The sequence below is a fragment of the Pseudovirgaria hyperparasitica genome (genome assembly GCF_010093815.1).
Source record: "Pseudovirgaria hyperparasitica strain CBS 121739 unplaced genomic scaffold EJ05scaffold_2, whole genome shotgun sequence".
NCBI lineage: Eukaryota > Fungi > Ascomycota > Dothideomycetes > Acrospermales > Acrospermaceae > Pseudovirgaria > Pseudovirgaria hyperparasitica.
Window position 1 is genome coordinate 444,669 of NW_022985550.1, and position 12,522 is coordinate 457,190.

Sequence of the window (12,522 nt, forward strand, 5' to 3'; positions counted from 1 at the left end):
GGAGTAGCCATTTGGCAGCAGGACTTTACTTGAGACAGGAATTCATCATACATGAGATATGAGGCAGTTCTGCCTGCCGTCCTGAGGCTTAGGCACCTGCCTAGCGAGCCGTCGCCGCCCTTAAATGTGGCGGTGTCGTCGGTCGAACGTGGGGTGCCGCCACGCTAATGGTAAACTACGAGGTGGAAACAGTGCAGGGATCGGCGTGTTGGAAAACGTTCTTGGTAGGAGTAACGAGTTTCAGATCATAACAAGACGCGGTACAGCTCAACCTCATTTACACCTCTGCCACAACCTTCTCATCTTCAGGCTACCTGAACCTACTCTCGTCCTCCCTCGATATCACACTCGCTCTTGCCACTCGACTCCATCCCTGGGCACATATGATGTCCGGATACCTACCAACACTACTCCGTTACATGTAAACAAACCCATCGTCTTCCGTCACTGCATGCGACAGCAGGCCACCGCTAGCATCACGATACCTGATGGCTTCCAATGCATGGCTGGATGATCTATCAGAAGATTGGATACCACAGCCTCGCTCTTCATCCTCAACTGCACCATCTTCTCCTCTGCCCAACTCGACGACTCACAATGCGGTTGACTTACCCACGCAGAACCGAAGCCGAATACCGCGATTAAGGACTTCTTCGGGCGCTCTCATCGCCAAAAAAACATCTACTCCTTCTAGTAAATGTCCTACGGGTGCAATACGCCGAAAAAGCGCGCTTGCGGAGAGGAGTCTTAGTGAGGACAACATACAACTAGAGCCCTCCTCCGATTTGACAGATACGAACGCGGATCAAAACCGACAGGCATCCCGATCTTATTCTGCGGCATCAATATCATCAGTTCTGCGCAATGGTACGGTAGAGCAGAAATCAGTAACAAGACCTCTGGGTAGATCGGGAAAGCTCCAGGACACACCCGAATGGCGAAGAAGACTTCTGAAGGGCGAAATGGGATATGGAGACCAGAAGGACCTCTTCAGTCCTATGGGAATTGAGAAAATATTCGACCCCACAAAATCGGCTGAAAAAGCACTGCCCGTGACAAGACGTAGACCGGATTATTTCAACTCCAGCGCCATACCTTCGAGCCCACCCCCATGGCCTTCACGTCCTTCCAAACCACAGCGTCCAACTGCTGTCCAACTAGCGCAATCGAACGAGGAATGTGAGCACGAGTCAAGTGGTCATATCCTTGAGGGTGAAATTGAAAAGGAGGACTTTACTCATGATGTGCATGAAGCTATTGGGGAGCAAAGCCTGTCTGAGTTAATGCAGAAGGTAGGAAGAAAAGAGCTACCATCGTTGCTTGACTCTGGAATTTCAAGCACTGCTTCTGGTGATATCGAACTGCGCAATGAGGAGTTCAGCCCAGTATATTTATCCAAGAACAACACGATCGACGATCGCTTGCAACATGGCGGGTTCGAAAATGCAAACTCACAACTCACGGATAGTCTTGGGCAGCTCCAGTCCGATCGTATAGAGTTCGAAGCAACTCATTCCGATGCAGCCAGATACCAAGAGAGCATGGAAGGGTCTTCGTTGGCGAAGATACAAAATATGACACTCCCGGAAGATCTACCTGTAGGGACTCCTGAGGTTGCTAAGGCCCTGGGCAACTTTGTGACTACCAGGAGAGGAGGCTATTCCGCAGATGGCTCCTTTGCTCGTCGACCGCTAAGCTCCACACCACCTCTTTCGAATACGAATTCTCGAATGGAAGAAAGCCGCCAGCTAACCACTGCTTTGGCACAAACACCTCGACCAAGCTCGGGGAAGACGTCGGTCCAAAAGTCTGTCCCACCGCGCGCACCTAGTCCTCCTTCGACAGTTTGCAGTCCTCGCCGTGACTCTCAGCGTGATGATCCTAGCGCAAACCAAAGTCGAACCTCGGGAAGTCCTCTGAAACTGTTTGGGGACCACGATACATTCACAGCTAACAGATTGCATCGACGTCTTAGTCAGCTCGAGCTTGGTGCAGACTCTCGAGGTCCACAACAAAGCTTGCATGCATCTCTTCCGAAACTAGGCGTTCCTTCGCGTCTCACTTCAGTAGAGGAAATGAGCTTCAGTCGTGAAGATGCCACAAGTCCTGATATGTCAACCAAAGCAGCACGAAGTCACTTTGAGTCCAGATTGACTTCTTTTGGTACAGGGGTACTCGAAGGCTATGAATTTCCTGGAGAGATATCGATTATGTCGGAAAGCTATCAAGACGACTTAGACGATAGCCACAGCTCATCTCCCAGCGCAACGGTAGCACCACCTGGATCACAACCGCAGTTTCGATTTCGCCTCGACGGAAGCTTCACGCATGGATCGAACGCACAAGGAAAACGCATAATATCGCAAGGAAGTTCCAGAGTTGATACGACTTCGATGAAACAGCTGAGGCAGCTGAGGTCTCCGAAATTACGGTCTTGCGTTCTTGAGCAAGTCGAGCATCTTGTCGGACACAAAGAAGACAATCGAAATACAGACGGCAAGCGGCCACCAACATCACCAGCTAAGAATCCCACTCCGAAACGGCGAAGAACATTGCACAACGCAGAGCTTCCAGAAGTCTCGGACGCTGTGACAGAGGGCGTCCTGGAGAAGAGTGCAGTGATCCAAAGCGTCATTGGTAAGAGAAAGGATGCACGGCGAGGGTTGGAAAATAATGTGGCAGACCCAAATATACTGGCCAAGCGTCACATACTACGGCCTCGTAATCCAACGCCAAGTCAAAAACGGCGTGACGAAATACAAGCAGAAGTACTTGAAGCTACTGAAGCATTCCTGCAAAGCTCTCCCACACAGCTTCAGGCGATCTGCGAAGACATAGATGCGTCAGAGCTGCAGGGTAGTGGCTCAGACCAGATTACCGCAGTAGCTGTGGCTAATGAAGTCGCTTCCTTTACGCTGAACGTACAGGCCGCAAATGACAATTGTCGAAAACGCTCGGTGACTACTCAGGACTTTCTGGATGAGGCTATGCAGATCATGGAATTCATTCGTACTAAAGGCAGGCCGATGAGTGGCCTGGGAAGCCTTGAAGAGTCCGAGTCCGAACATGCAGGTGACGACGGAACAGAGCTGAAGATGCCAGGCTCGCCGCTGACATTCTCCCGACCTGCCAGCCGGAATGGACCTCAAGGTGCATGGCGAAATCCTCAAGCACATGTATATGACCAACACACTCTTAGTCACCTGCGCAGGTACAAAGAAGGAAGTTCCGAATTCATGCCGGCTTCAATCCAGTCCTTTCAGAATCAAGGAAACAACTCCAACACAACCCAGGAGAACACTCTAGAGAATATTCAGCAAGGCAACATCAGAATACGCGAACCCTTGAAATCACAGGGCGCCCACGAATCTGGGGTCTTAACACAGAATTCGCAGTCATTTCAGAATACTGTGCCATCATATGATTCCTCGGCGGGTGGTAGGAGTGTTGCTACAACCACTTCCAAGCGGTCTGAGATGGTCGCGACGCTTGCACCACAAGCAGTCGCACATCTCATTCCGGAAGAAGTAGCAGGTATGACATACGACAGAGAGCGCGGCGTATGGGTCAAGAAGAGAACACATGCTACAGAAAGACCCAGCGAGGTTAGCATAGAAAGCGAGGAAGACCCGTTCAAGAACATACCTGATTTGACAGTCGATGAAATCAGAGAGATACAAAACGTTTCAGGCAGTAGACCTGACGACCTGAGATTTCTATCTGGTGTGTCCGGTAAAGACTTCATACATTCCTCGACCGAGGATGCGTCACAAGAGGAAAGTCGAGTCCAGACGATACGCGCGGTCCATGTCGCCCTTTCAGCGTCGTCCAGCACCGTCAACTCCAAGCCTGTCTTTTTTTCGTCCAGCACAGACCCAATCGAGACACGAGCCACGTCGTGGAGTGAACAAGAAATGATCAATCAAGCTCGCAAGCAGGCCGGGGCGCTACCAATGGACCCAACGTATAACGTTCGCACGGAAGATTTTGAGCACGAGATTCGCATAGACGAAGGCCGGAACGAGTCTCCGAGGCGTATGAACGGACAAAGGCTTCGGGACGTAACAATCACTTTTACCTCGCCAGTCGTCTCTCAAATTCCGACTAACAGCTATCTTGCACCGGAAAGTGAACGGAGAAATCGCTTTGGCCTATCGCAGCACTACAAGCAGGCCTCGGCTCAAACACTTACTCGCAAGTCCTTCAACCATATCCAGAGACAATGCGAACCTATGCCCGCAGAAGACGGATATAGCGAAGTGTCTTTTCTTGCTGATCGATCGGATCCTCGTCGAACTTTGTTCTCGCTTAATGTTTCCAATACTCTTGCTCGTCGTCAGCATGCTTTAATGCCCCCTCCCAGTTCACCTAGCCGAGCAGATGTCACGTTCTTGCTTAGTGATCTTCCGGAGTTCTCTTTAAATCAGGTCGATGAGAGGGAGTTGCCAGACCGAATGATTGTTCAAAGAGGTGGTAAAGCTGTCGTCGAAGATCGTTTTGCTCAGGGAACAGCGGAATTGGTCAAGGCACTTCAAGATGTCGAACCAGAAGAGCCATTTTGGGAAGATTTGCGAGCTGTCAACCTAGCTGGAAAGGGCCTACCCAATTTACATCGTCTAGATGCCTTCTGTTGGTCACTAGAAGATGTTGATGTGTCCGATAACGCCATCAACCACCTGAACGGTGTTCCTCGGACGGTACGACGCTTCTGCATCCGGAACAATTGCCTCTCTGGGCTCTCTTCGTGGGGCCACTTGACCAATCTACAGTGTCTGGACGTAAGCGGCAACGACATCGACAATCTCAAAGGGCTGTCTTCATTGTTTCACCTTCGCGAGCTGATCGTAGATGATAATCGCATAGAAAACCTAGATGGTATACTGAACTTAGATGGTCTAATCAAACTCAGTGCTCGGCGCAATAGAATCACATCAGTGGATTTGGAGTCATCCAATCTGTAAGTTCTCCTTTGGTCCTGTTAAGTAGCGTACCATTAATACTTGCAGAAAATGTCTGGCTGAGCTTGATCTAAGCGTCAATCAAATCCAACACGTAAGAGGCCTCGAATCTGTACCTCGTCTGCGTCATCTTAACCTTGGTAAACATTTGCAACCCATTTGATCTCACATAAATATGCTAACTCTCTCAAAGATGATAACAAGCTCGTGACACTTCCATGCGACATAGAAGATGCACGTCCGTGTACCGTACTGAAAAGTCTCAGTATCTGCCGAAACCAATTAAAGTCCTTGATCGTAGAGGGAATCTTTCCGCATCTGAAATGCTTATATGCCGATGGCAACCGACTTAGTCGAGTCGAAGGCGTCGAGCGGTTGCAATATCTACAGTCCTTCTCTTTGCGATCACAGCGACCTCATACCATCTGCGCTCCCTCCTCCACCTCACCAACAGCATCCATCAACCTATTATCTCCGCCTCCAGACCTCTCCGCCCTCGCTCTCTCCGCGAACATCATTCCCGTCCTAGATATGCCTAGCCCCTTCCTCATGCTCCAACGTCTAGAACTTTCGTCATGTGGTCTCAACGCTTTACCTTCCACCTTCTCAAAGACAGTGCCCAACGTCCGATATCTCAACGTCAACACGAACGGTCTCAAAGATCTCAGTCCACTCCTGAATACCAAAGCTCTCGCGGAACTGCACGTTGCAGGCAATCGCCTTTCGCGTCTACGAAAGACGATGGCGGTTCTCGCTCGCCTAAGCCACCTCAGGACGCTCGACTTGCGTAACAACCCGATAACTGTTGGCTTCTATCCTACGAGCATTGAAACACATCTTGTCACGACCAAGTCTATGGCTCTCGATCAACCAGTGAACATGGAGCCATTCGTCTTACCCAATGCCGATGCAGAAAGCGAGGCTAGCCATCGGCTTCGACTAGATGAGGATACACGTCTGCGGAGACGAGTGTATGATATGCTGCTTGGAAACAGCTGTACAAAGTTAGCAGTCTTGGATGGCCTAAGATTTGACGCTGGAGCAGCGCTGGCGAAGGATGAAGTTTTTGAAAGGCTGAGGCTGTTAGGCGTATTGAAGCGGTCCATGAAAGCAGAAGATGATAGCAGTGATTAAGGGATGCCGGGCGTCCTGACTTTGTCACCTTTTCAAGTTTTACTGTTCGGCGTTGAGTGCATGCGTGGAGGGTTAATCATTGTTTGACGATTGCATTACTGGGCGTACATCTGCATGATAATGAAGGGACTTAGCCCACGTTGTATATAGGCCTTTCCCGGTTACGTATTCTGTACCTAACGCCTCACGTTGACTTCCAGGCAGTGTCATGTCTGAGGAATACTGCAAACGTTTACTTTCACAACAAGTACTCCTGTCAACTGGGATTTCATCTAAAACAGCCCTACGATAGCACACAACGTCTCCTCTCCACAGGCCTGACTGTTGTTTTGATGGCTCACTTCTCCACATGCGTCGTCCCAGCCTCTAACACTCACTTGAAAACTCCGGTCAATTAAGATGAATCAAAATTCGAAACGCGGAGGAGGCCGATAGGCAATAGAGTGAACCTAACCTTGGTCAGGTCATGGACTCTGTTTCACTTCGATGAATGCAGCTGTGATGTGACCGGCCTAATGGTGAAGAGGCAGAGGTAGGAAAATGATAGTGACGTCAGCCGCAATATTTATTACGGCTTGAACGAGACACTTAGTGGCTAATGCATTACAATGCGAAAGAAATGTAGCTTCTTATATAGTATCATTCTTAGCCGTCCGGTAAAAGATACAGGAGACTTTTGATTAGTTCAAGACTTTCCACTTTTAAAGAGTATAGGCAGTTGGGAACATTGTCGGCGTTTGACAACGAGGCTCTCTCTCTTCCGTGATAGCCACGCGAGTTAAAACTAAGTTGACGGACCTTACACTGTCTCATCGTTTTGTTCGATCGAGCTCCCAGCCTAACAGTCAGGAGAAAGCCAAAGATATACCAATGGCACCTCTTACGAATACTCCTCTTCATCAAAATCGTCAAAAATCCAGTGCTCGGAGAGCCTCATTCGTTCCTCCTCAGACTCTGCTGCGTTAAACGCATCGGCCTTCAGCTTGGTTTCACGTTGTTTTGTCTCTTCATACTGCTCTACGGGTACCCATCCCTCGGAACCGACGCCGATAACATCCCTACAAGTCTGCAGTTGCTCATCTGCCTCAATCTGTGCAGCATTCAAACGCTTACACTCGGTCACCTCGTCTTCTGTGAACGAAATTGGGCAAGGAGGTTTTAAGTCACCACTTGTGCTCGATTCTGGATGAGCAATGCTCGACCAGTTCTCCATTAAGTAGATGAGGTCGGCTTTTAGCGTGACATTGTCGCCTTCCCATGGATAACTTGCATGATCAAAGATTTTGCGTCTCAGGACGCTGAACTCGTAGGCCAGGGCGTCATAGTGCGTCGAGTTTAGCTTTAACGTCATTGCGATATAGTAGAAGTGAAGTTGACGTCGGCGTAGCAGCACGACTTGCTCGTACTGATCTCTCTCGCTCAGTTCGTTGAAATTGGTTGGTAATTCAGGCTTTATAAGCGATTCCGAAACGTCGTCACCGTAATTCTGAAGACTGTTTGGAATACCGCACTGTAAGAAGAGCGGCAGGATTGTGGAGTGTTGCCAATCGATCAAACCGGTGATTTCCAGTTCATCAGAGACAAACACATTATTTGGTTGGAGATCGGGATGTCTTAGCGTTGGGCGAGCAAGGCTTTCGTTATGTGGAATGAGATGTGGCGCAACTCGCAGGTATCTGTTCAGACTATCAAGATGATCTATAGGTGATTGCTTTTGGTAATCGTAGATCTCTCGCCGCAGGCGCTGGAAAGGGTGAAGCGGCTGGCCAAACTTCGTCAAATATGCGATTTCCTTACTAGCCCCGGCTATGAGTGCCGCTGTTGGATCTGTATCTTTTGAATAGTCAATGGAGGTTGGAGCGGATGGTCTGTATGAAAGTGGGAAGGATTAGCACGTACATGGTCCACGATCAACTTGAACATCGCCTCGTTTTCCATACCACAAGCCGAATCTTGTATCTGGGCCAACGCAAAAGTCGCTATCGCGTGCTAGGCTGACGTTAGGAACCTCAACTTTATTGAACCCATCTTGTAAGTCTTTGGTGTAATATAGACTACCGCTTGCTGGAAACTGGAGAGCAAAGAGTCGAGACTCTTGCTCCACTAGCTTTGAGACAACAGTAATTCTAGCCTTCTCGGACAGGTCAAACCATATGTCACCCAAGTTTGTCCCCCGAATTAGCTCCATGAAGACATATTCGGTGCCAGCAGAGTTTTCTGACGTAGCCGAGTAACTGTAGATCTGGGGAACAGGTAAACCATGTGAACGGAGGAAGTCCATCGTCGCGACTTCGCTAGCTACGACGAGTTGTTTTGGTCCGGTAGTTAGATAAGGGATGCGTCCAACGAACTTGAAGCCGTCACGCATCGTAATTAGGAAGGTTCTGTTGAATCCACCTTCGGCCAATTTTTCAAAAGAAGCCACATCTTCTAAGTCCTGATTGACAGCTGCGGCCGCGAAGCGCTTGAGCTCTAATACATCAAAAACACGTCTTCGTTCAGAGTGCTTTGAGGCATCGTTCCAACTTCAGTTTACAATCAGTAATGAAAGCTGGCTGGGGCAGAAAGGGTCGACAAACATCCATCGGCCCGACGTATATTCGAAAAGATCAGCAGGTTGATCCATTGATCGGTGACCTATAGAATGAGTCCATCTCAAGCCGAGACTCCTGGCTCTTAGGGATCGTATTGCCCATGGAAAAGTATGGTAGAAGCGATTCGTAAATAAACGTTTACTTGAACCTCGACAGAGCGCCATGTTACAGTCGCGCAATACAGAGGCACAGTGTTAGAAAAGGCATATTTAAAGCGTACTTCTCTATAGTATCACAATATACACGCCTTCGTGTCAATGAGCAGTATAACCAGTAAGTTACCTATTGATATACTTGGGTCTCTGCGCTACTCTAGGGCAGTCCATTAGTAGTGGTCGGGCGAGAATAAAACCAACCATAGAGTCTCTGAAGTCACGTAAAACGTAATGTTCGACATGACCATAATTGTCCAAGTGAAGCTTTAATAAGATAGATGGAGATACTAAGAGAATTATATAGGAGATCTATGAATATCTTAATGATTACTTGATAATTCAGAGATACCAAACGCGTGAATGCTCTCTCTCCGAAATTGTTTTTGCCCGACTGCTACTAACAGGCTGCCCTACTAAAGTAAACACGCTAGGCAGAAGTCTTCGAGTCAAGTCGCGACTCCGACGCGTCTACTCAGCTCCACACAATTCGCTCTGACATTCTTATCATCCTCGGATTATTCCTTGAAGCCCGATTTGAGGCTCCGAGGCTATTGATAATTATGTCTTATGCAGCATGGGACCCTAAGTCTACATCTTATTCCCAAAGTATACCACCGAAGACCATTATGAAGCCTTGGACTGATCCGTGTTTTGAAGTCATTTCAATAGTACCCACCTCATCTCCAGTGAAGCCCGATGACACAATGCCTTACCCCCTGAGCACTATATCTACCATACAAAATCCACAGCGTACGAATGAGCCCGCATCAGAATCCGGAAAACGCCAGCGTGGGTCTGCCAAATCTACACAGAGCAGCAAGAGACCCAAAGTCGAGATAGTAAGCCTGCTGAGTGACGACGAAACTACAGTCTTCACAGATAGCAAGACGACTTTTGCAACGTCGAGAGACATTCCTGGCCCTAGACCTCGCACCCCAGCAGGTCAGCCTCAACCAACTCGAACAGACATGCTTGCCCACTCTTCTGCACATTACAATAGTGGGGAACTATCGAGAAATGCGTCGCACGCTATGATTAGCACGGCCAAGGAGAATGAGGTCCCCGCAATTGCGAAGACTGGCAAGAGCCTTGTCATGGCTAATGACAGTGCTGTGAGACCACTAGATGCAAATCAACGTCGCATGCGCGCGCAGCTCCAATATCTTCAAGAGACCTCGCGTCAGCCATCGAGTTACACTGACTTCAATGCTGCACCTTACCCTTGCTACTCAGAAAGACTTCATGAGACTCCCGCATCTAGGCTCGGTGTGAAGTCAAATCCATACGCCTCGAGAACCTTACACGAGAGCACCATAGACTATCTTGACATGCCATTCTACAGCCCGATACCAGAGAAACATCAATCCCTTCAGGGTGCACCACAGAGTGCTCATAACCCAGGAGGCTCTCCTGCCAAGGATGGCGCTCTGCGGCGTCCACACCAGTCAGAGAACCCATGTCCTAGGGATTCTACAATAGGGCATGTGCGTGGTCAAGACAGTACACTTTATCACCAACATCAGCTTCAGCGAAGTGAAAGTCCATATGCCGCTCATCAAGGTCCTCAGGAAGACAGGCAATGGGAAGACTACCAAGCACTCCCACGCTATGTCAAAGAGCTACTCCATTATCCCTATTCAGGCGATGATCTGCTGGCATTGTTGCGCCAGTCCCCCGATGTAATCCACGATATCTCACACTTGCTACCCAAAGAGCTCCTCTCCCTATCGAACGACCGCGAAGCCGTCGATGGAGCACCGACTTCTTGGGCGCAAAATCAAACGGCCACGACCGGAAACGCGGCACAGCCACCAGCGATAGTACCCATAGTAAAACCAGAGTTATGCGAAGAGCAGCGCAAGTTGAGAGATCTCATTCTCAGTGGCGTCAATGTGTTTTATACTGGTTCAGCTGGTTGCGGGAAATCCACAGTACTTCAATCGACTGTCGGAAAGCTTAAAGATCAGGGGAAGCAGGTGGACATTATTGCCCCCACAGGCCGTGCTGCCCTTGCTGTCAACGGCTCGACGACGTGGACATACGCGGGTTGGACTCCAGATAGTCATAAAAAAACACTCGATGAACTAAGGAGAAATGCACATGGCACTTTTGTGAAAAAACGCCTCACAGCTACTGATGTCTTGATCATTGACGAGATAAGTATGGTAGAAAATCTACACTTCGAGCGTTTGAACGCGATCATGAAAGAAGCACGAGGAAACGACAGAGCCTTCGGGGGCGTACAGATTGTGGTAACTGGCGATTTTTGCCAGTTGCCTCCCGTCAAACCGTTCCAGCATTGCATTGAATGTGGGCGCGAATTGATGCATAACACTGTAAAAGCTACATACAAATGTAGAAAACACGGCGAGTATAAGGACATCGATAAGTGGGCGTTCCGCAGCAAAGCCTGGGAAGAATGTCACTTCCACCACGTCAACCTAGAAAAGATCCATCGACAAAGCGACAAGGTCTTCATCACCATCCTTAACAAATGTCGAATGGGAGAGGTACTGAGTTCCGCCGACGAAGATCTGCTACTCAATCACGAATGTAACGTTGAAAATGCTGTTAAACTCTTCTCGACAAAGGATGAGGTCCGCAGAGTCAATCAGATAAACTTTGCGAAGCTTAAATCAAAGACGTACTTTTTTCCAGCCCTAGATGACTTCAGGCACAATGCCGAGAAACATCGCCATCTAGAATGGAAGAAGGAACGATTGCCCGATGGCTCTTTGAAGGCTCTACAGGAACACCGCTTCGACACCAAGGTATATCTCAAAGAAGGTATGTTGGTAGTGCTCCTAGTGAATCTCACTCTCGCCGAGGGACTAGTAAATGGGTCACAAGGCGTCGTCACTGGCTTTGAGCCCTACGACCCGGCCAAATTGCCCAAAGCTGTAGACCGGAGCGGACGACGGGACCAGGGCGGACCATCCCCGCTCACCACAGCCGGCGTCATCGGAGGTGATTATGCTAGTATCAAAGAGGAAATGGTCAAAAGATACATGTCCGACGGCCGGGGCCTGACGGCCAAAGTCTGGCCGATCGTGCAGTTCGACAATGGCGTATCCAGGACCGTCTTTGCCGACTGTACCATCAACGAGCTTGGCGATGATAAACCGTACAGCCTCATGTCACGTACCCAGATACCGCTCACAGCTGCCTGGGCCATGAGCATCCACAAAAGCCAGGGCATGACTCTCAATCGAGTGACTGTGAATCTCGCGAAGTCGTTCGAGGAGGGACAGATGTATGTGGCACTATCGCGTGCGAGGGGTCTTGACGGGTTAAAAGTGGAGGGTCTTGGTAGGACTATGGGCAAGGGGAACGCCCAAGTCAAGGAGTTTCTGTGGAAGGTGTTCAAGCTCGAAGTGTTGCGCGGGGGGTTAAATGAGTGAGGCTACGTCGAGTGACGAGTTGGGATGAGCTCTCTTTTCGGCAAATGCTTTATATTTCAGGGATGCTTGTTTGAAGCGAATTTTCAGGGAAACCTTTGGAATATTTACGTGGCTTCGATATCGATGACACAAAAGCACCAGTCAACACCGATATCATACAACGAACGCGGTTCTCGATATTGCCGCACCGGTATAGGGCGATGGCATATCCGCTGTAGCAGCCATTTCAGGATTTGACATCAAACATAGTCGCGATATATCCGCTGAGCTATATCACTCG

General features: G+C 49.2%; 2 protein-coding genes across 2 annotated transcripts; one reads left to right on the forward strand and one right to left on the reverse strand.

Annotated features, from left to right (window-relative positions):
• Window positions 1–233: 233 nt before the first annotated feature.
• On the forward strand, window positions 234–6,516 carry EJ05DRAFT_507305 (uncharacterized protein). Its single transcript, XM_033747912.1, has 3 exons — window positions 234–4,957; window positions 5,007–5,098; window positions 5,152–6,516. The coding sequence occupies exons 1-3, from the start codon at window positions 489–491 to the stop codon at window positions 6,090–6,092; spliced, it is 5,502 nt and encodes a 1,833-aa protein (XP_033604113.1). The 5' UTR covers window positions 234–488; the 3' UTR covers window positions 6,093–6,516.
• Window positions 6,517–6,972: 456 nt separating this feature from the next.
• EJ05DRAFT_496565 (uncharacterized protein) lies at window positions 6,973–8,718 on the reverse strand (the record flags this gene model as incomplete). The annotated part of the gene is made up of 3 exons (XM_033746412.1): window positions 6,973–7,925; window positions 7,992–8,617; window positions 8,672–8,718. 3 exons carry the CDS (start codon window positions 8,716–8,718, stop codon window positions 6,973–6,975), a joined length of 1,626 nt encoding a protein of 541 aa, XP_033604114.1.
• Between the last annotated feature and the right edge of the window lie 3,804 nt (window positions 8,719–12,522).

Bases quoted from the DNA above. Each gene is read 5' to 3' on its own strand.
- EJ05DRAFT_507305 (XM_033747912.1), top strand. From the start codon at position 489: ATGGCTTCCAATGCATGGCTGGATGATCTATCAGAAGATTGGATACCA. The intron at 4,958-5,006 runs GTAAGTTCTCCT...TAATACTTGCAG, and splicing joins GATTTGGAGTCATCCAATCT to AAAATGTCTGGCTGAGCTTG. The intron at 5,099-5,151 runs GTAAACATTTGC...ACTCTCTCAAAG, and splicing joins TCTGCGTCATCTTAACCTTG to ATGATAACAAGCTCGTGACA.